The sequence below is a fragment of the Mustelus asterias genome, chromosome 2 (genome assembly GCF_964213995.1).
Source record: "Mustelus asterias chromosome 2, sMusAst1.hap1.1, whole genome shotgun sequence".
Classification (NCBI taxonomy): Eukaryota; Metazoa; Chordata; class Chondrichthyes; order Carcharhiniformes; family Triakidae; genus Mustelus; species Mustelus asterias.
In genome coordinates this window covers 129,504,626-129,528,315 of record NC_135802.1, presented here as the reverse complement: position 1 = coordinate 129,528,315, position 23,690 = coordinate 129,504,626, and the positions used below count along the sequence as shown (strand labels likewise).

The window sequence follows — 23,690 nt, the reverse complement described above, 5'->3', positions numbered from 1 at the left end:
CAATGCTATGAGGGTGCCTGCCTGGATTAGGTGCTCAAGTCCTGGAGTGGCATCTGAACTCTTTGACTCTGAAGAAGTTCCACTAACTGAACCAAGCAGCAGCTACTTGCAGCATATTGCTAATATTGGCTGGATAGTTTTATACAAAAATTAAAGGCTGGGAAAAATTCAGAATGAAGATTACCCTAAATTGCTCTCTGGCACTTAACAGGAATACGTTAACTGAAGTCTGAGGTATAAGTGGATTGGGAAATGATGTAGGAGAACATAGAAGGTGAAGAGAAAGACATTGGCAGCAGATACCAGGTTATCAAATGCATATATTTTTCCCTACTGCCTTGCTCTGTTTTCCTCGGTGAGGAACAGTTCCTTCTGTGGTGGGCATGGGTTCCTTTAGAACAAAGAACAGTACAGCACAGGAAACAGGCCCTTTGGCCCTCCAAGCCTGTGCCGCTCATTGGTCCAACTAGACCATTCGTTTGTATCCCTCCATTCCCAGACTGCTCATGTGACTATCCAGGTAAGTCTTAAATGATGTCAGCGTGCCTGCCTCCACCACCCTACTTGGCAGCGCATTCCAGGCCCCCACCACTCTCTGTGTAAAAAAAGTCCCTCTGATATCTGAGTTATACCTCGCCCCTCTCACCTTGAGCCCGTGACCCCTCGTGATTGTCACCTCCGACCTGGGAAAAAGCTTCCCACTGTTCACCCTATCTATACCCTTCATAATTTTGTACACCTCTATTAGGTCTCCCCTCATTCTCTGTCTTTCCAAGGAGAACAAGCCCAGTCTACCCAATCTCTCCTCATAGCTAAGATCCTCCATACCAGGCAACATCCTGGTAAACCTTCTCTGCACTCTCTCTAAAGCCTCCACGTCCTTCTGGTAGTGCGGCGACCAGAACTGGACGCAGTACTCCAAATGTGGCCTAACCAGCGTTCTATACAGCTGCAACATCAGACTCCAGCTTTTATGCTCTATACCTCGTCCTATAAAGGCAAGCATACCATATGCCTTCTTCACCACCTTCTCCACCTGTGCTGCCACCTTCAAGGATTTGTGGACTTGCACACCTAGGTCCCTCTATGTTTCTATACTCTTGATGGCTCTGCCATTTATTGTACAACTCCCCCCTACATTAGTCCTTCCAAAATGCATCACTTCGCATTTATCTGGATTAAATTCCATCTGCCATTTCTCCGCCCAATTTTCCAGCCTATCTATATCCTGCTGTATTGTCCAACAATGTTCATCGCTATCCGCAAGTCCAGCCATCTTCGTGTCATCCGCAAACTTGCTGATAACACCAGTTACACCTTCTTCCAAATCATTTATGTATATATATCACAAATAGCAGAGGTCCCAGTACAGAGCCCTGCGGAACACCACTGATCACAGACCTCCAGCCGGAAAAAGACCCTTCGACTGTTACCCTCTGTCTCCTCAGAGGGTAACAGTCGAAGGGTCTTTTTCGACTGTTTTTCGGCCAAGCGCTCCGAAAGCTTATGGTATTTGCTACCAAATAAACCTGTTGGACTTTAACCTGGTGTTGTGAGACTTCTTCCTGTGGCCAAGCCAGTTCTCTACCCATCTAGCACCTCTCCTTGTATCCCATGAGCCTTAACCTTCTTAACCAACCTGCCATGAGGGACTTTGTCAAATGCCTTACTGAAATCCATATAGACGACATCCACGGCCCTTCCTTCGTCAACCGTTTTTGTCACTTCCTCAAAAAACTCCACCAAATTTGTCAGGCACGACCTCCCTCTTACAAAACCATGCTGTCTGTCACTAATGAGATTGTTCCGTTCTAAATGCGCATACATCCTGTCTCTAAGAATCCTCTCCAACAACTTCCCTACCATGGACGTCAAGCTCACTGGCCTATAATTACCCGGGTTATCCCTGCTACCCTTCTTAAATAACGGTACCACATTCGCTATCCTCCAATCCTCAGGGACCTCACCTGTGTCCAATGAAGAGAGACAGATTTCCGTCAGAGGCCCAGCAATTACATCTCTTGTCTCCCTGAGCAGTCTAGGATAGATGCCATCACGCCCTGGGGATTTGTCAGTTTTAATGTTACCTAAAAAACCTAACACTTCCTCCCTTGTAATGGACATTCTAACGAGTCAACACCCCCCTCTGAGACACTCCCAGTCAACAAGTCCCTCTCCTTTGTGAATACCGATGCAAAGTATTCATTTAGGATCTCCCCTATTCCCTTGGGTTCTAAGCATAATTCCCCTCCTTTGTCCCTGAGAGGTCCGACTTTTTTCCTGACAACTCTTTTGTTCCTAACATATGAATAAAATGCCTTAGGATTCTCCTTAATCCTGTCTGCCAAGAACATTTTGTGACCTCTTTTTGCCCTTCTAACTCCCCGTTTGAGTTCTTTCCTACTCTCTCTGTATTCCTCCAGAGCTGAAAACAGATGCAGCTCTGGAGGAATACAGAGAGAGTAGGAAAGAACTCAAACGGGGAGCATCTGTTTTCAGTTGCCTGGACCTAACGTACGCCTCTCTTTTCTTTTTGATCAGATCCTCAATTTCCCTGGTTACCCACTGCTCTCGAATCCTACCTTTCCTATCCTTCCTTAGTTTCTGTAATTCGCAAATTGTAATCATATACAATATTTATTCTTGTAGTATCGCTGACAAGGCCAGCATTTGTTGCCCATCCCTTATTACTCCCAAGATGGTAATAGTGAACTGCCACCTTGAATTGCTGTAGTTCATCGGTTCACAGCCGATGCGAAGCTTGGCACCTTTTGTCACACCTGTCCTATACACACATTTCTCATTTATACAATGTCAGGACCCTTTGAACCAGTTTTCAAAGACTTACTGGAGGTACTTATAGCTAATTGTTGCACCTGTTAACACTGAGTTTAGCTAGCTCCACATAGGGCAGGGGTTGGACCTGGATTATTTTTAGACTGTGACTGAAAGATGGGAACAGTGCCTCAGGGACAGTTTCCTGTTTGGCTGCCTCTCCCGCTCCTCCCCAAATAAAAACACCTGGCAGCATCCCAACATGTTTTATTTGTTCACATATATATATTTGGAGGTCTGATTTCTTTTCGGTTTCACTTTTCTCCGTTGTTCTTGTCCAAACTCTCATCAAGTCTCCACCTCCTTATCACCCTGGTGCTCACTGACCTGCATTTGCTCCTGGTCCTGACTCTTAAATTCTCTTGTCTTCAAAACCAAACATGGCCTCACCCCTCTCTCTCTCTATATCACCTGTAATTTCTCAAATGTCAGAGACATCTGTGCTGCTCTAATTCTGGCCTCCTGTGCATTCCCAATTTTAATTACTCCACCATTGGCCATACTGTCAGTTGTCTAAACCCCCAAAATCTGGGGCAGCATCCTTCTACCTTTCTACTTCACTTTCCTCCTATAAGACATTCCTTAAAGCCTCTTTGACCAAGCTTTTTTGGCATTTGTTCTAATACTACCATACCTGATTTGACCTCATTTGATTACCTGAAAATATAGGGTAAAGCAAATTACTACAGATGCTGGAATCTGAAACAAAAACAGAAAATGCTGCAAAATCTCAGCAGGTCTGACAGTATCTGTGAGAGAGAATGGAGCTAATATTTTAAGTATGGATGACTCTTCGTCAGAGCTGCTGGGCCTTGCTGCAACCCATGCCAGAAAGGAATTGAAGGATCATCCAGACTCATTGTTATAGATAACTCAAACTTTGTTATACCAGAGATGATGGTAGATATTTCTTAAGCAAAGCAAATAATATTGAATGAAACTATTTAGCCCTTTTAACTAGCAATCAGGAAAGCTGTGGCATGGTGACACAGTGGTTAGCACTGCTGCCTCACAGTGCCAGGGACCCAGGTTCAATTCCAACCTCAGGTGACTGTGCAAATCCTGTGTCTGCGTGGGATTTCTCCGGGTGCTTTGGTTTCCTCCCACAGTCCAAAGATGTGCTTGTTAGGTGGATTGACCATGATAAATTGCCTCTTAGTGTCGGGAGATAAGCATATGTAAATACGTGAGGTTACGGCGATGGGGCTGGTGTGGGATTGTTATTGATGCAGACTCGATGGGCCAAATGGCCTCCTGTACTGTGGTGATTCTATGAAAATAAATTGTTTGGCATGTTAAGTCTTTCAACTTCATACATAGTGTTGCAAAGGTTTGTGAAGATATTTATCTGCAAGTTCACAATTGAACATGTTTTGGAACAATCTTCTCTTTTTCATTATGTTGTGGCACTGAGCCATACAAACTAAGGGAGATACTTGGTTGGAGCTTTGCTTTGTACTGAGCTGAGAAAGAATGCTGCTATTGATCTAAGCATTGCTGAACAAGGTAGAGGAATAATTAGTCCTCTAGTTGGCACAGGATGAGCACCTCCTTCATAGCTCCCTGCACCCATCCATCTGCTTCTTATCCTAGTAAAGAAGATGGGCTTATTTCTTCTGCTGTGCTGCGGAAAAGGAACTCGGCGAAGGTGACGTGAATTAAGGCACATGGTATTCTTGGTGAAAATCAGGAATTGAACCTTTGTTCTTTTAAAGCATCCCTACCCCCTCCGAAGCCCATTTATCATTTTTGAAAATCTTCCTCCCATCGCTTTATGTTTCACCTCCAATCATTCCTGCTCTGAAGTTATCTAACCTCCTGCCGTGCCATGCATTATATTGAACTGGCTATGAAGAGGCATTTGTGAGCAGAATGTGGGTTTGTTTTTACTCTGGAGAAGTTTTTTGTGACCTTGCTTGGTTCCCTGCCAGGCAGTTTGGTTGCAATTGCCAATTTGGGAATATGGGAGGACACAAAGACAAACTGTGCTGCCATTACAAGGTACAGCATGTCCATGTATACAAAAAGAGAGAGATAGTGTTGACGCCAGCTGGTTTGCCTGCACTTGCACATTTTTAAACCTTACCTGGACAGTGTACACATTTTGAAAACTGCTACATTTGTACGTATTAATTTATTTTCTGCTAATAGGACGAAATTGATTTCTCACTTGCATGATCACCTCAGATTCTACTTAATAATACGATTATATTTCTGCCTTAGCTAGCACTTTGGAATACATTCAGAAGTATTTTGCTACATTTTTTGGATTGCTGGGATACTTGAGTAAATCAAATCAGTAAGAATACGTTTAGTTAAATAAGTCTGCTGGAAAAGTAATACAGAAGCCTTAAAAAGCAATGCTTGAGCCGAGTTTCAATAGTGAAGCAAAGAGGGAGAGGAACTACAACATCAATTTGTGGGAGTGCTGCAAACAAATTTCCCTGGTAAACTGAAGCAGTGCAGTGATCACGTGAGTCTTTTCACGCTGAGCTACAGCAGATGTTTGCTTGACACGTAAAGGATGCAATTCTCAAAGGCTAGTCTGCAAGCCTGTGTACTAATTGGCAATAAATATGCCTTTTGTTTAAACCGTAGTTTAAATCTGTGTTTTTCTTTAAATTCCAAAAGTGTTTTCAGCCAATTCAGTTAAATTGTTCCCTGTCTCAGGGACAGGAAGAGCTTGCTTAGGTTTTTTTAAAATTCCAAGCTTCTGTTTGCATTCGCACTTTGGATTCCTTAAGCCAGCGAGTTGCTTAGCTCACCTGGGTCATGTGGTGCAGCATTCAACAGCAGTGAAGAATCAGGCTGATGGAAGTGGAAATCAACGGGGGGTTCATCTTGAATTCTGCTTTAGTGGCTCGCTAAATAGGCCAGGAAATGCCATCGGCAGAGGCTGTGACGATGTCTACCATCCACCACCTGCCGTCTACTACAGGCCAAGGTGCACGATCCAGGATAAAATGTAGATTGTTGATCAAGGATATCGGGAAGGGCTATGTACTGTTAAAACACCACTGTTGTGTATTTTATAATCGTAAAGGATGTTCGCTTGTATATGTCTGCTAAAGCAACGCTCACGTAGGCATGACTCCAGTATTCCATCAATAATGGCTTGAATGCTCGTGCAGCATTCTCTTTAGATAGTGTGTTGCTTTTGACTGCTGCTAATGTATGTGCATTTAACTCATTCTTAGCGAGCTGGTTCAGCTGCATGCTGTCTCAATTGGCGTTCATCTTTACGGATGTGTTGCGCACTGTTGTATTTTCGTGTGTGGCATTGTTGTGCCGATTCTGTGTCTCCGATTTTAATCTTGCATACTGCTGCTTGCATCTATGGCAAGGAAGCATATGACTCTTCCCGGTGAGCAGTACCCGGACATTGTTAATGCAGTACTTCCAGTACTAATCTTGTCTTTTGTGTTAACGTTCTTTGTTTAACCTTTTAGAGCAGCTTTGGTGACCAGCCAATTTTGTTGAGCATTACTTACTCCAGAAAAAGAATCATCTCTCCCTCCCCCTTAACCGATGGAGTCTGCACCGCTAAAAAAAATGCCATTCGCTAATTTGCCAATAAATCCTGCAGCAGAAAGGCAACCCATCCTTTTTTTAAATTGTTCCCACATAGCATTTTACAAGATGAAACCTCATCAAGAAGAGGAATGTTACATTGTTGAGATGGGGGTTCCACAATCAGTAATAGTGTTTTGGGAATGTTTTCCCTCGTGTTTCAGTTTTGGGGCTCTTTGACTTTTTGTGGCCTACTACATAAGTAGTATTTGTCGAAGGAAGTGTCAGAATCCCTGGTTTATTTTTCTCCTTAGCCTAGTTTTTTAATTCACTATGGTACATCAACCTAGGCTGTGTTTTTTTGTTGTTGTGGTACCTCTTTTGCAGTCTTTGCTGAAGTTGAAATTATACCAATGCTGAAACACTTATTCTGTAGAATGGTTTTGGTGGTACAATAGGGCAATTCTGTAAATTTATCTCATGATCGGATATGTGAATTTTCAATTTTCCAGTGTTTAGGCCTATATGAAGGATAAAGCAACTTTATAGGTGCCATGCGTGTTGGTTTATTTTATGCAATCTTAATTCATTGTTTGGTTGAATTAATTTATGTCTTCAGATTATTCAGATTATTGAGATGTATTCACTTTGTGCTGCCATAGTCTTTTATGTGTACAGTACAATATTATTGCCTTTCTCAAATATAATCAGATTTATTCACCACATCCTGTTCTCTTGTCTCTCTCCTCCCTCACCCTCCTACTCTCAACCTCTCTCCTGAAAAGTTATTTGGTTGGTGTTTCACCCAGGCGTTCATTTTTCTTGGGTGGTTCTGGAGAGAGAGAAGCTATTTATTTGATCATTGAAGCCACCACAGCTGAACCAGGTGACATCTGTACTAAATATCCACATTTTCACTTGTGTAACAAGAATTACTAGATAGTAGGTTAGATGCAGGAGCCTGGACTAATTTAATTCAGAGACAAAATAAATCAGAAAAAGTATCAATTGCCTTGTGCACAGAAGCTTTTTGTAATGAATCTGAGATATTCTGTTTCATTATAAATTGAATCTGGAACTTCCTTGTCTGTATAGCTCAGTATTGCAGTTTTTACTCCAATCTGTGAAGGCAGGGACCTCCTATCAATGAGGTTATAAGTCAGATATTAATGGGGGATGCTACAGAAAAACTATTTCCAATTATTTGGTTGGGGTGGCGGAAAAACCGTTTCCCTGATTGGGGATTATGTGACTGGAGGGATCATCAGTTTGAATTCATCACCTGAAGAAGTTGAGCAAAGTTGGTGGAGTTTTTAGAACAAGGAATAATTTGTCATAGAGAGTTGTTGAGGCAGAGACAACTGCATTATTTTTATAAAGAAATAATCAGATAAATAAACTGCAGAAAAATGCAAGGCTGTGAGGTGAGTTTGTTGGTGAGATTAGTTTTGGGTTAATTCAGTAAAGATTGATATTGACACAATGGGTCAAATGGTTGCTTTCTGTGCTGCAAATTTCTCTAGTTTCTCTAGACTGAATATTAAGATCAGTACTGATAAGGAAAACCATTAGGACTCAACCATCCAAGAAGTCCCTACAGGCATTCCAGGGAAGGAGAATTCTTAACTTGCCGTTGCTATGTAAATTGCAACTGAAGAACTATAGTGAAAGACTCATATGCTGTTTGTTGATTTATTTTTTATGCAATCATGTGTGATTCACCATATTATATAGTTTACATTAAAATGGAAATTCTCTGCAAATTGCCTTTTAAATTACACTACTCATCAAGTAGTGCACTTCAAGTTACTCAGGTTTAACTGCAGACTGAATTCCTTTTTATAGATTTGCTCATGTCTTTACAACAGCATTTCTGTAAATTGAGCGCAACGGCACAGGCTCTGTCTAACCTCCTGGGCTTATTCATCCTTTCAGTGTGGCAGACAAAACCAGTTAACAATCCGAATGATTCTTGCGCCCTACTTTCCAAGCCCACCTCCCCTTGCTTGTGCCGTCCTGAGTGCTGTAGAAACAGCTTTGTTTTATCCTGAGGCTGATTGCACAACATTCCTAATAAACCTAAAACACCTCCCATATGTTGTGTTTGTATCCATACTGCTTTCTAGTTATTAGGGAGGGTGTCTATAGGCCATGAGGTCAAACCATTTTCCAGACCTGTACATTCAGATGGAATTACTGGCAGCTAGAAAACATGGCAGCTCTGCTTATATTACCTTTGATTTGATTTATTGTCACATGTATTAACATAAAGTGAAAAGTATTGTTTCTTGCACGCTATACAGACGAAACATACCGTTCATAGAGAAGGAAACGAGAGAGTGCAGAATGTAGTGTTACAGTCATAGCTAGGGGCTCAATGGTAGATGTGTGGCCTCTGGAATCAGCAGCACCACCGTTTATAGTCTTATTACCAACAGTCCTGACTGACTAATGTGGTAAACTAACTATGTAACTGTGGACTTGCTGGAACAAAATCAGTTGGCAGGTCCACCATTTTTTTTCTTTGTCACTGGATAAAATGTACTCTGGAAGTAACAAGTGAAATGTAGAATAAACATGATTTGTTACTGATTTTTTTTAAACAATCTAGCAAACTTGTAAACCATGGGTTTGTTGCCCCCTCATAATTGATGGAATGCAGGATGCACAATACACTTTTTTTAAAACTTAGATCCTGTTGCTAAACTCAAGTTTATTTATTTAAGTTTATTTATTAGTGTCACAAGTTGGCTTATACTGCACTGAAGTTACTGTGAAATTCCCTAATCACCACATTCTGGCACCTGTTCGAGTACACTGAGGGAGAATTTAGCCTGGCCAATGCGCCTAACTAGCACGTCTTTTGGATTGTGGGAGGAAACCGGAGCACTCGGAGGAAACCCATGCAGACATGGGGAGAATTCACAAACAGTGATCCAACTGGGAAATTGAACCCAGGTCCCTGGCACTGTGAGGCATCAGTGCTAGCCACCGTGCCGCCCCATAAGTGGAACTGTCTACATTTAATTTGTTGAGTGGCTGCCAAAAAATTATTCGCCTGCTCCATGGTTCTTGTCCCTCTAGTCTGGCTATATGGGAATCTATGTTGTGCCATTTTAGTTCACTTGGGAGATGCTTGCCTCTGAATTGGAAGGTTGTGGGTTTAAACTTGAATTCATGCAAATGCAGACTCGTGCTCTAGTACAATAAAGAGGGAAGGAATTCTGCTTTGTTCAAGATGCTATTTTTAATTTTCGAGTAAACAACTGGCACAGATAAGGTGCTTGTGTGCTATATATTTCTGTTGTTCCATTAAAAATCCATCGATTAAATCTTCGATTTTGATCCACTTCACAACCTCTTTGAGAGATCCTTTAATCCTTGAATGGGTCATTTGACTTCTTGCTCTTTGCCTATCACTTGGGGAAGAATCCCAATTGTTTAGAGTCAAGTTCAAGCTGGCTGTGTATGTTGTGGAGAATGACAGTCTTGAATATTGTGCTCACCACCTGTTTCTGGCATGATTTTTAAATGTAAGCTTAGTTTCCCATTCTTGAATATTGTGGCATTTTCTTCAGTGCTACTGTGCAAATTCAAGCCTCGCTGTATACTGAGCCTGGATAAATGGGATAAAGTCTGAGGCATTTTGTAACTGATGAATGTTAATGTTAGATCTCCATCTTTATTTCCATCAGTATCTTAAATTATAATGCCAATCCATTCCAGATAAGTGGGTTACTGCCAGCACTAGACTAAATGCAGGTCAGAAAACCCTAGGCCTGTGTGTTTCAGGGGACCATTTTATTGCGATGAGTTAACCTTTCCATATGCCAATCAGTGAGAAATCTGATCTTTTGAATGGATTTTATTTTTTGGGCAGTAGTTTGACACTTTATCCATGACCATGGTGCAACACCTCGGTGCTTGTCCCATTGGTTTGAAGGATACCTAAGTTCCCCAAAACTCTATTGTGTATTGTTATATGTTCTTCGTAGTGGTGGTATTCTCAATCAAAGACAACAGAAATGTTTGGATTGGATGAGACAGCAATTACAGAGGCATGATAAAACACTTTTTTTTGTTTAGAGTTGAATATGCACTATTAAGTTTTCTTGAATGCTTGCATTTGGGAAGTATGGGATAATCTCCATGTGGTGAACAGATTGAATTGACAAGGGCAGAATGCAAATATAGGTTTCTGGTAAAAAAGATCAGTGCTTAAGAGTTAGCAGTTACTGGAAGCAGAGCTTATTTCACTTTAAATTTTTTAAAATTCATTCACGGTAAGTGGGTGCCGCTGTCTCGGCCAGCATTGATTTGATTTATTATTGTCACATGTATTAGTATACGGTGAAAAATATTGTTTCTTGCATGCTATACAGACAAAGTATACTGTTCATAGAGAAGGACAGGAGAGAGTGTAGAATGTAGTGTTACAGTCATAGCTAGAGTGTAGAGAAAGGTCAACTTAATGCGGGGTAAGTCCATTCAAAAGTCTGATGGCAGCAAGGAAGAAACTGTTCTTGAGACAGTTGGTGCATGACCTCAGACGTTTGTATCTTTTTTCCTGACAGAATAAGGTGGAAGAGAGAATGTCCGGGATGCGTGGGGTCCTTAATTATGCTGGCTGCTTTTCCGAGGCAGCAGGAAATGTACACAGAGTTAGTGGATGGGAGGCTGGTTTGCGTGATGGACTGGGCTTCATTCATGACCTTTGTAGGTCATGGGCAGAGCTGGAGCCATACCAAGTTGTGATACAACCAGAAAGAATGCTTAAAGTTTAGTTTATTTATTAGTCACAAATAAGGCTTACATTAACATGGCAATGCATTTACTGTGAAATTCCCCTTCCATGGTGCATCTGTAAAAGCTGGTGGGAGTCGTAGCTGACATGCCAAATTTCCTTAGTCTTCTGAGAAAGTAGAGGCGTTGGTGGGCTTAACTATAGTGTCAGCATGGGGGGGGGACCAGGACAGGTTGTTGGTGATCTGGGCACCTGAAACCTTGAAGCTCTCGACCATTTCTACTTCGTCCCCATTGATGTAGATAGGGACATGTTCTCCACAACACTTCCTGAAATCAGTGACTATTTTCTTTGTTTTGTTGACATTGAGGGAGAGATTATTGTCGTCGCACCAGTTCACCAGATTCTCTATCTCGTTCCTGTACTCTGTCTCAATATTGTTTGAGATCCGATCCACTACTGTGGCGTCAACAGCAAACTTGAAAATCGAATTGGAGGGGAATTTGGCCACACAGTCATAGGTGTATAAGGAGTATAGTAGGGGGCTGAGGACACAGCCTTGTGGGGCATCGGTGTTGTGGAGGAGGTGTTGCCTGTCCTTATTGATTGCGGTCTGTGGGTTAGGAAGTCTCAAATCCAGTGGCAGAGGCAGGAGCCGAGGCCCAGGCCACGGAGTTTGTAGATGAGTTTCGTAGCTATAATAGTGTTGAAGACTGAGCTGTTATCTCGGTGTTCCAGGGTTGAGTGCAGGGCCAGGGAGACGGCATCTGCTGTGGACCTGTTGCGACAGTAGGCGAACTGTAGTAAATCCAAGCAACCCGGGAGGCTGGAATTGATTCGTGCCATGACTAACCTTTTGAAGCACTTCATAATGATGGATGTCAGAACCAATAAGGCATGTTGCTTGGCTTTTCCTTGGTATCGGGATGATGGTTGTCGTCTTGAAACAGGTGGGGACCTCAAATTATTGTAAAGAGAGGTTGAAGATGTCTGCGGATACCCCTGCCAGCTGATCTGCGCAGGATCTGGGTGCTCGTCCGGGTACCCAGTCTGGGCCAGTCACTTTCCATGGGCTGACCTTCGAGAAGGCTGCTCTGACATCAGCAATGATGACCTCGGATACAGGTTCATCGGAGGCTTCTGGGGTGAAGGGCGTGCTCCAGCTGACCTCTTGCTCAAAACGGGTATAGAATGTATTGAGCTCGTCAGGGAGGGGTGCGTTGGAGCTGGTGATTTTGCATGCCTTTGTCTTGGTAGCCTGTTATGTCTTGCAGATCTTGCCAAAGTTGGCGGTGGACCGTGTGGCTAGCCTGGGACTCTAGCTTGGTCCAGTACTGTCTTTTGTCATCTTTGATAGATCTCCTTAGCTCATCTCTCTCTTTCTTGTATAGGGCAGGGTCGCCTGATTTGAACGCCTCAGACCTAGACTTCAAGCAGTGGATATCCATGTTCATCCATGGTTTTCCGGTTGGGAAACATGTGTATTTGCTTCTTTGGCACACAGTCTTCTACACACTTACTAAGAAGTCAGTTACTATAGTGGCGTACTCGTTCAGGCTGGTCGCAGAATTTTAAAATTTATTGCCCTTGAGAAGATGATGGTGAGCAGCCTTCTTGATATGCTGCAGTCCATATGCTGTTGGAATACCCACTCATAGTGCTGTTTGGAAAAGAGTTCCATGATCTTCACCCACTGGCAGTGAAGGAAAGACCATGCAGTTTCAGGTTAGCATGGTGTTGGCTTGGCAGGGAACTTGCAGATGGTTGTGTTCCTATGAGTTTGCTACCCTTGTCCTTCGAGGTATTAGAGGTCGCAGGTTTGGAGGGTGCTGTCATAGGAGCCTTGGAGAGTTGCTGAAGTGCATCTTGTAGATGATACTAACTGCTCCACTGCATCAGTGGTGGAGGAAGTGAATGTAGAAGGGGGTGAGGGGGGTGCCAATCAAGCAGGCTACTTTGTTCTGGATGGTGTCGAGCTTCTTGTTGGAGCTGAATTCATCAAGGTAAATGGAGAGCATTCCATCACACTTCTAACTTATAGATGCAAGGGAGTCAGGAGCTGAGTTACTCTTGCAAAATTCCCAGCTTCTGACCTGATTTTGGGACCATTGCATTCATGTGGCTAGACTAGTTCAGTTTCTGGCCAATGGTAACTCCCAGGATGTTGATATTGGGGAATTCAGCAATGGTAATGTCATTGAATGTCAAGGAGAGAGGGTTAGATTTTGCCTTGTTAGAGATGGTCATTGCCTGGCACTCGTGGGGCGAACGGTGCTCGTCATTTGTCAGCCCAAGCCTGGATATTGTCCAGGTCTTTCTTCATTTGGACATGAGGACTACTTCAATATCTGAGTCATTGCGAATGGTGCTAAACATTGTGCAATCATCAGTGAACATCCCCACTTCTGACCTTATGATGGAAGGGTTCGTTGATGAAGCAGCTGAAGAGGGTTGGTCCTAGGACACTACTCTGAGGAACTGCAGCAATGATGTCCTTGGACTGAGATGATTGACCTCCAACAACCACAGCCATCTTTCTTTGTGCTAGGTATGACTTCAATCAGTGTAGCAGGAAGAGACTGAGGTAGATCACTCACTCAGCACTTCTGGCTGAAAATGGTTGCAAACGTTTCAGCTTTGTCTTTTGCGCTGATATGGTGGGGCTCCTTCTTCATTGAAGGTTGGATGTTTGTGGAGCCTTTCCCTTATTAGTTGCTTACTTTTCCATCACCTTTCAAGATTTGAGATGTAGCAGGACTACAGAGCTTATATCTGAGCCCTTGGTGGTGGGATTGTTTACCTATATCGCATGCTGCTTCTGTTGTTTGACATGAAAGTAGTCTGGTGTTCATTGGCTTCAGGCTTAATTTTTAGGTATGTCTGGTGCTGCTCCTGGCATGCCCTCATTCTTCATTGAACCAGGGTTGATCACCTGGCTTAATGGTAATGGTAGAGTGGGGGATATGCTGGGCGATTAAGTTACAGATTGTGGTTGAATGCAATTTTACTACTGTTGATGGGCCACAGTGCCTCATGGATGCCCAGTTCTGAGTGGCTGCATCTGTTTGGAACCTATCTTATCTAGCAAGGTGCTAGTGCTGTCTAACTGATGGTGTATTCTCAATGTGAAGATGGAACTTTTGTCTCCACAAGGACTGTGCAGTGGTCACTCCTGCCAATACTCTGACAAATGCATCTGTGAGGGGTAGATTGGTGAGGATGAAGTTGAATAGATTTTTCCTACTTGTTGGTTCCCTCACCACCAGTCACAGATCTGGTCTGGCAGCTATGTTCTTTGAAACTTAGCCAGCTCGGTCAGTAGTGGTGCTAATGAGCCACTTGGTGACAGTTTCCTTACCTATGTTTGACCTGATGCCATTAGACTTCATGGAGTCCAGTCGATGTTGAGAACTCCCAGGGCAACGCACTTCTAACTGTGCCGTTGTGTTGTCACCTCAAGTGGGTCTGTCCTGTGGGTGGGACAGGTTATTTCCAGGGATGGTGATGGTGGTGTCTAGTACATTGTTTGTATTATAAGGTCTTGTGAGAATTACTTTGTCAGACTGTTGCTTGAATAGCCTGTGTGATAGCTTCCCCAATTTTGGCACGAGCCCCCAGATGTTATTATGGAGGACTTAGCAGGGTTGACAGGGCTGGGTGTGTAAGTATGGTTTGTGGTGCCTAGGTTGATGCTGGGTGATCTCCTTTTTGGTTTCATTAACCTTTTTACGCTTTGTAGTGGTTTGAAACTGCTTCCTATAAAAGGAAATACCTACAGAGATGGTGGATACACTGGTAGTAATCTTCCAAGAATCCTTAAATTCTGGAAGAGCCCCAGAGGATTGGAGAACTGCCAATGTAACTTTCAGATTTATTAATTGGATTTAAATTCTACAATCTGCATGGTGGCATTTCAACCTGTGTCCCAGAGCATTAGCCTGCACCTCTAGTCCAGTAACATTACCACTAAACCACCACCTCCCCAGGATAGAGTAGATAATTTAATGTCTCGAAGACTTTGATCAAATCAACCCTTAACCTACTAAATTCTAGGGAATACATATTTGTTTAATCTCCCCAAGTAATTTACTGCTTGGAGTCCAGGGCAAAGTTTAACTCCCTGCAAGACCAATATATCCTTCCAGGGTTGTGGTGCCCAGAACTGCCCTCAGTACTCTAGGTGCAAAACAAACAGGACTTTATGTAACAAGTATGAATTCTACCCACTTAGTCCCCAAGGGATACATATCAGCTGCATGCTAATCTTTGATTATTTTCTGTGCATGTTGATATTTTAAGAATCTTATGTTTCAGAACTCTTTCGGTTTCTTTGGGCCTCCACCTAGCTGGACCTAGATTCCAGGTTTTTACCGTTTGGAAAAATCCTGCTCTATCCTATTTGGGTCGAAAGTGAATGACCTTAGAATTGCCTACATGAAATCCATGAGTTTTACCCATTTGTTGAATTTGGCAGTATCTTTTAAAACATTCATGCTTATAATGTTGTCTATCTTTGTGTCATCATATTTAGATATGTGGCTTTCTTTCCCACCACCTAAATCAATAATAAAGATGACCAATAGTTGAGGCCCGAATGGAGATCCTTGCAATACACCAGTAGTCATATCCTGCCAATTAGAGTACCTCCCCATTATTCTAGTGGGCTCACTTTAAGTCACAGCACTAGCACCTTGCTAGATAAGATAGGTTTCAAACAGATGCAGCCACACAGAAAGGAGATGGAACATCCCAGTAAAGGTCTCCCTCCAAATGAATGTGGAGTGCCTCCTCACTCCCTTAGGTGTTTTGCATTGGGACTGAGACCTTGTATAGAGATCAAAGTGCCATGTAGTCAAGACCCTTCTCAAGGAAGAGGCCCAAGCATTAAGACTTCCCTCAATAACAATAAGGCACAGACAACCTAATACCTGAGAAAAGGTGGGAACAAACCACCAGGTGAAATGAACCAACAGCGCCCTAAAACAGAAAGTTACCCCTGTCCATCATTGCTTGGCCACCATGATCCTCAAGCATGTTAAATTGTTGTACAAGTATGTGCATATAAAGAGATTTGGCAGCCTTCAATGTGATTTTGTAAGTGTCCTTTTTGAAAACAGCAAAAACTACTAGTGAATGATTTTTTAAAATATAAATAAGTGTCTGTAAGTTGTTAATAGAGTTACTAATGCTACAGACTTTTCACCATGCAGGTTCACTCAGCAATGGTTCCTCAAATGGATCGACACTGTCACCTGAGGCATCAATTGAAAATGGGAAAGACGATGGGTCACACACTTCACAGAAAGGAGATGGAAATGATGCAAGCTCATCTGAAAATGAAGATGGGCCAGTAAGAAAGAGGTTAGTTCTTCCTTAATATCAATTGGTTTTTGTTTTATGCAAAAGTGAAGTTTTAATCATGTTTTTTCAATTTTAAAATACTTTACAAAAATATTAATCTGTTTACTAAATGGAGTGCCACTGACTGTGGAGAAGCCCTTCTAAATATACCACCTCAAAATCAGCCCCTAAAGTCAAGAAAGCTACTGTCTCTTATTCGCCGTGACTGAATTTTTAAACTTATATCTTGTCCTGCACTACTTTGGCTAAATCCTAAAGTGGAGCCTCAAGATTCGAGATTTGTTGGTATCAAGTGGGAAGATATGTAGATTACTGGAATATGAATTTAAACTCTAAATATTATAGAATGCATATAAGTCAGAAGGAGGCCATTTGGTCCATTGAGCCTGCATCAACGACAATCCCACCCAGGCCCTATCCCTGTAACCCCATGTATTTACCCTCCTAATCTCCCTGTCACCAAGGGGCAGTTTTGCATAGCCAGTCAACCTATCCTGCGTACCTCTGGACTGTGGGAGGAAACTGGAACACCCAGAGGAAACCCACACAGAATGGGGAGAACGTGCAAACTCCACACAGGCAGTGACCTGAGGCTGAAACCCATGTCCCCGCGCTGTGAGGCAGCAGTGCTAACCACTGTGCCACCGTGCTGCCCATAAATATGGCCCAAGGCTCTCTGGAACATCTCCTTGTGGCTCACAAAGCCAAAAACTTGCATCTTTTTGGATTATTCTACCACTGAGGCAAAGAAAAGTATGATGGATTTAACTCCTATTCTGCTGAATACAAGTATTGTATGCATTTAATGCATACAAAGTTAGAACAAAGTTTTTAGGTTGCTTGTCACATTTTTGCCATAGGATCAAGAAATTTGATTTTTGTGCCATAGGAAGACTTCTATCCAAATGGTTATGTCAAATAATCATTCTACTTGATGCTTGGTTTGATGCTTCCATTTTATGTAATAGCGGAGCGGAAGAATGAACTACAAATATTTAAAAATACAAATAATTGCCTGATTATCACTGAGCTATGAAGTCAGAATTTAAGTAAGATACAAATGCAAAATACGGTGTTCGAGTAGTTTGGGATATGAATATTAGTAACATTTGTCTTGCATTTTTAGGCTGATTGCATTCCCATTTGTCCATCTGTCCCCCTTTCCAGGAATGCATCGAGTTGTTATTTATGAAATCAATTGTTAGCCCTCTTTCTCTCTGTCAGAGGTTCAAGCCCTATTCCAGGAATTGAGTGCACAATCTGGCTGATCCCTCAAATGCAATACTGAGGAACTGCTGGATTATTGGAAGTGCCATGAATGCCAAACATGTCTATTCCAATGGACTTAAAAGATCCCAAAGTACTATTCAAAGGAAAGTATTGACTGTGGTGTCCTGGCCATTGTTTTGTCTTCAACCCAACACCACTGAAGCATAGGTTGTTCATCTCATTTTCCAGTTTATGGGATTTATGCAAGATTGGCTGTCACCTCTGCCTATGCAACTAAAGGGTGACTGGCCAAGTTGCACCTGAATTGTTTCTCTCCTCTTTCACCTGAGCGGCACTGTGGCTCAGCGGTTAGCATTGCTGCCGCACAGTGCCAGGGACCCAGGTTTGAATCCCGGTTTGAGTCACTGTCTGTGTGGAGTCTGCACGTTCTCCGTGTCTGTGTGGTTTCCTCCCACAGTCCGAAAGACATTCTGGTTAGGCACATTGGCCATGCTAAATTCTCTCCCAGTGTACTCGAACAGGAACTGGAGTATGCCAACTAGGGGATTTTCACAGCAAGTTCGTTGCAGTGTGTGAACCTACTTGTGACACGAATACATTTTTAAAAAGATTTACAGAAGTTTAAATTATTATGTGTGCTAGTCTTTTGGTGTCAAAACTACTATCAGTAGAAGCAATGGATCATTATCAATGATCTTGTAGAATTTTTGAAAGCTTCTTGTTGGCTTCTTGTAGAGGTGGTACAGTGGCATAGTAGTTAGCACTATGCCTCACAGTGCCAGGAACTTGAGTTTGATTCTGGCCTTGGGTGACTGTGTGGAGCTTGCACATTTTCCCCGTGTCTATGTGGGTTTCCTCTGGGTCCTTCGCTTTCCTTCTACAGTCCAAAGATATGCAGGTTAGGTGCTTTGGCCATTCTAAATTACATTGGGTGTTTAAATTGAGATATCGAGGCACCTGATTCAGTCACTAAAAAGCCCATGCTTGTGTTGTAACTGTAGCACGTTGGTGCAAAAATCTTTATTTTACATCCTGTTTTATATTACAGAAAACCTCAAGGAGAAATAGTTCTGTAATTATAATTGGTCCCAGCGCACTTGGACTGGGGGAATGTGGGGAGAGAATTTACAAGTAAATTAGTCACATTGATCAATACCCAGTGACCCAGTTGGAAAGGTTACTGATAATGCTGTGAACTCATCCTCTCTCTAGTCTGGTTGGCTCAGTATCATACTGAATAATGTTTTCACCAACTTGACTTTTATGGAATTTTTTAATATTGCTATCATCTTTCCTCCTGTATGCACTGCGTTTTTCATTTTTGCACATTAGATTCTTTTGCACTCAGTATCATTCTTCACTAGAGGCCTGCATTTGGGCCTCTAAAATGCCATTTAATAACTGGCTAGGCATTGTACAAATAGTCCAAAATTAAGGATCACAAATAGTCTCAAATAAATTCATTGAATAAAGAGGTTTCTCCTGAATTTCTTAGTGGTTAGAATGTGGAACTTGTTACCACAAGAAATAGTTGAGGTGAATAACATACCTGGATAAGAATATAAGGACTTGTGGAATAGGTGGTTATGCTGATTGGATTCAATGAAATTGGGGTGGAAGATGCTTACGGGAAGCAGCATAGACTAACTGGACTGAATGGCTTGTTTCTGTGCAAATTCTATCTAATCCTATAGTTTTTATGATAAAATGCCAATTAATGACATTTTCTCTATTCGCACCACCTTCCCCCCCCACTCAATTTCCTTCTCCGTTCTAGCAAACTTTAGATGCTCTTTGAACCATTCTTGAGAAGCGCAGGCTTACTAAATAAGCTTAACCCTCTGGAGAATGATTTGAAATTGTATTGTCTTTACATCCTTTATCCTACCTAAGTTGCCAATAGCACAGCTTAAAAGTGTGGTTTAAAACTTGTCTTTCAGTTGGCAGGGTGGCTAATGAGAGATTTGGCTGTTCTAAGGTTGTTCTTAGGTGGTGAGATGGGAACAGAGTGGTGGTGATCTTGGGATTATAGAAGCTGGGAGACTCCTTGCAACGTGGGGGAAGAAAAAGATGCAAATTAAAGCTGACAAAGCTAATTAAGAGGCAGCATGTTTGAATCTGCTGCTTTTATCTACAGTAATGTAAGACTAAGAGAAATCTAATTAGATGTTTTGTATCTCCAGTATCTTAAAATATGAGCTTTTATTGCACCATAGAACTTCCAATGCAGGAGGAGGCCAATTAAGTCATTGCATTTGTGTTGATTCAAGCTCTTCAATTGGCAGTAGCCTGTCTGCTTGGTCCCAATTTCCACCCTTTTTTCTCATTTGCACTTTTTTCAGTAATAATCTTGTTTCTTTATGAATTATTTGTGGTAAAAGAATTCATTTTTTAAATAATCGTCTAACTTTCTTTGAAAGGTTATATCTTTGTTTACAAACACTATTCTAATGTTAGCTATTCCACTATTCCAACAAACAATATTCGCCTCTATTACTGGCAGAATAACAGTTCTCAGAAGGTGCTAATATTAAGGTGTGGCTTTTAATGGTCTTCTAAAACTGGCCTTGCAGCTTATCAGGTTCTGCTGAAAGGATCAGTCGTATTCCAAATAAAGCAGAGCACTCAAGATACACCCAACACACACATGGCCACTTTATTACATTACTCCCATTAAATCCATACTGTCATCCTACTCATGATCCATGTCTTGGTTAGTCCCATCCAATGGACCATTTTATGGGCGGCACAGTGGTTAACACTGCTGCCTCATAGTGCCAGGGTCCCACGTTCAATTCCGGCCTCGGGTCACTGTCTGTGTGGAGTTTGCACTTTCTCCCCGTGTCTGTGTGGGTTTTTTCCAGGTGCTCTGGTTTCCTCCCACAATCCAAAGATGTGTGGGTTAGGTTGATTGACTATGCTAAATTGATCCTCGTGTCGGAGGATTAGCAGGGTAAATGCGTGGGGTTATGGGAATAGGGCCTGTGGTTGGTACAGACTCGATGGGCCGAATGGCCTCTTTCTGTACTGTAGGGATTCTAAAATGGATCAGAACTGAATTTGGTCCATTCGCACTGCATCTGGCCCCTGTATGTGCTCTTTTATAACAATAGTATTCAACACACAGTTGGCTTGTATTCCCTTGAGCTTTAAACGATTGAGGGGTGATCTGATCAGTAGATTTCAAATGATCAAAGGATTTGATGGGGTAGTTACAGAGTGCCTATTTCTAAACAACAGGACTTAATCTTAAAATTAGAGCTAGGCCTTTTAGAAGTGAAATCAAAAAGCAGTTTTTTTGCATAAAGGTAGTGGATATTTGGAATGCTCCCCAAAAGTCTATGGTTTCTGCTTTTAAGAATGAGATCGATAGATTTAGATTTTTGTTAAGCAATGGTATCAGGGGAAACGAAAAGGCAATTAAATGGAGTTGAGGCACAGATCAACCATGTTCTAATAGGATGGTTGAATGGGTTACTCTGTTTCTATGTTACTCTGATAATAAACCAGCAGATGGCTCAAATGAAACTATTTACACAGGTCTGAAATGCAGTGCTGTGTTTCACAGCAGCTACTTGAAATATTGGTGAGTTTCATGTGTCTACTGTGTGCAGTAAGAGAGCATTTTAAGTGTATTTAACCAACTGCTGTTTGGCTCAGAATTGAATAAGAAAATGCCATGGAAATGGGCCATTAAAAGAAGATTGTGCACAAGTACAGACCAGCTCTCATTGTTGGTTTGTATTTTCTGTCGTGAGTAGTCTCCCCATCTCCAATTCTATTTTTGAAATACAATCACCCTCTGAAACTTGGAGTAAATGAACATTATTAATTTAAGACTTTGACAGTGACTGTTGGACGAATTTGGGGTTGGAGGTTTACTACCAAGCATGTTCCTGGGCGCATCTGGGTACTTGTAATAGGAGCAATTGGACAGTAACCAGATGTTGGAACTGTCGTTCTTTTTCACGTTCCTTCTTAATGCAAGAGCAGGTAGACCAGTTGTGGTATCCAACACTGCTCAGCCAAGATCCGCTAACTCACCATAGACTGCAGATAAAACCCAGGATCTTCCTGGGCTTGATTTTACAAATCAACTGTACAATTGGTTTAGCCATTAGGTGAGTATTCCTGACTGTAGAAGAGAGCGCTTGTGTTACATCTACATGTGTGGTTTACATTTGTGAGTGTCTTGACAAGGACATTTGACCTCTACCTCCTAACCTATCTTGTACCAAAACACCATGAACTGGATTTCGCTTGACCCGAGACTGGGAAATCCCACCCGAGGTCAACCGACGTTCCCATTAACTGCCCCTCGTCTGCTCTGATTCGTGTGGTGAGCACGGCGGTAGAATACTTTGCATGTTCTTTTTAAAAATGTTTTATTGAGGGTTTTCCATTTTATGTTTTACCGCAAGATGCAGCAAATCCCCAAAATCTAATACAGTACAGTGATCATTATTCCACATATACATCCAGAAAAGAGCAGCAAATACTCATACAAATGGTTCAGATTATCAATTATTGTGGTAGACGTCTCCTTTCATACGGATAATGAAAGGATACCTGAAAAAGTGGGGGCTCTCAGGATAACAGGATAAAGTCATGAGCAAATTGCAGCATAGTGCACTCCCTCCTCCACAGCATAACAGACAGAGCTATATATGGGGTAAAAATACAACCAATTGGGACCTAACTCTGCATCCTAAGACCTCAAAGCAATGAAAGGGTACCCCAGAAAAAGGGGAACATCAGGATACCACCATCGGTTCAAGGTGTGGCAGTGTACACTCTTGTATACTCAGTAAGCTGAGGATTCTTGCAACACAACAGACCTCTCTCTTCAGTCATTCCAGAGGCATCATTCAGGTCCCTCAATCACTGCAAAACCTAAACCATTTTCCACCAAGGAAACCCTACCGACAAGGATAAGAATAATCATCAAGACACCCATCAATAGGATATCTCAGGGAGACATACAATTCTCCTCCTTCTGACAAGATAAAGGAAAGCCTCTAGAAGTAAATATTAAAAATCAGAGCCCGTATCAACACCTCACCTGCCCAGATGAAGAAAGGAAACCCCAGAGAGAGGAACACCCCCAGAGGAGCTCAATACAATCTGGAAGTCCCCATATAAAAACCACCTGGAGGAGGGTGACCTACTCCTCCATCTAGTCTAATCTCCAACTGAAGAAAGACTCGAAAAACGCTGAACCAAAACGCTTAGACATGCACTCCGGCCCTGCAGCCATTGGGTACTATATCCCCAGGTGAGCCAAGTCTCAAGAAGGAGAGTAGTTCAAAAGCCCCTAGAAGGGGCCATCTCTGGGGAGGGTGACCTACTCTCCTGCCCAATGTAGCTTCTACCTGACCTGGATAATTACTACTGCCTTTACCTACTCTACTGAGCTAAATTAGGATCAACGATACATTAGAATAAAGGTTGACAGGCCAAGGATACTTGCATCACTTTTGTACATTGAACAAAGCAAACTGCCCCTATCTCGAGGCACCCCAGAAGTGCCACTTAGGCCTCGCCATCAATGAGATTTCACCCATTTCCCCTCATCAAATAAACCTTTAACAACAGGATGATATGCCCACTGTACATTCCATGAGCCAAATAATCCAGTAATCCACACAGTAAATAAAGAAGACCAACCCAAAAAAGGCTAGATATCCAAGAATTGGTCAACCACATCTGGTGTGCACCAGTACATATTTCCCCTTACTCCAACACCAGAAGTTCTAATGACCAGAAAAATACTGTAGTCTTTTTTCAGGATCATGATCCTGGACACAGCCATCATCTCGATGCCTACAGCACTGCTGAAGTGTAGGCCTGCTCACCAGTGAAACTGCCACTGCAAACTGGGCCCCACCCCGGCTGTCTCCAAATTTAGTCAGATCTTGCAGGAATGTAGCACAGATTTTATATATCTGGATCAAATAATTATGGGCTGTGCAGCAGGATAAAAAAAATTAAACGATGAGCAGTGCCAGAG

General features: G+C 42.3%; 1 protein-coding gene across 3 annotated transcripts in view; it reads left to right on the top strand.

Annotated features, from left to right (window-relative positions):
• LOC144511281 (protein Jumonji-like) overlaps positions 1 to 23,690 on the top strand; it is a 444,126-nt gene that overhangs the window by 229,238 nt on the left and 191,198 nt on the right. For 2 of the 3 annotated variants that reach the window (XM_078241463.1, XM_078241483.1), the window contains exon 3: positions 16,300 to 16,450. In XM_078241463.1, coding sequence (XP_078097589.1) covers positions 16,300 to 16,450 — 151 coding nt within the window. Of the gene's footprint in view, positions 1 to 5,294; positions 5,780 to 16,299; positions 16,451 to 23,690 lie in introns of those variants that run through there. The other variant, XM_078241473.1, reaches the window with a different exon arrangement.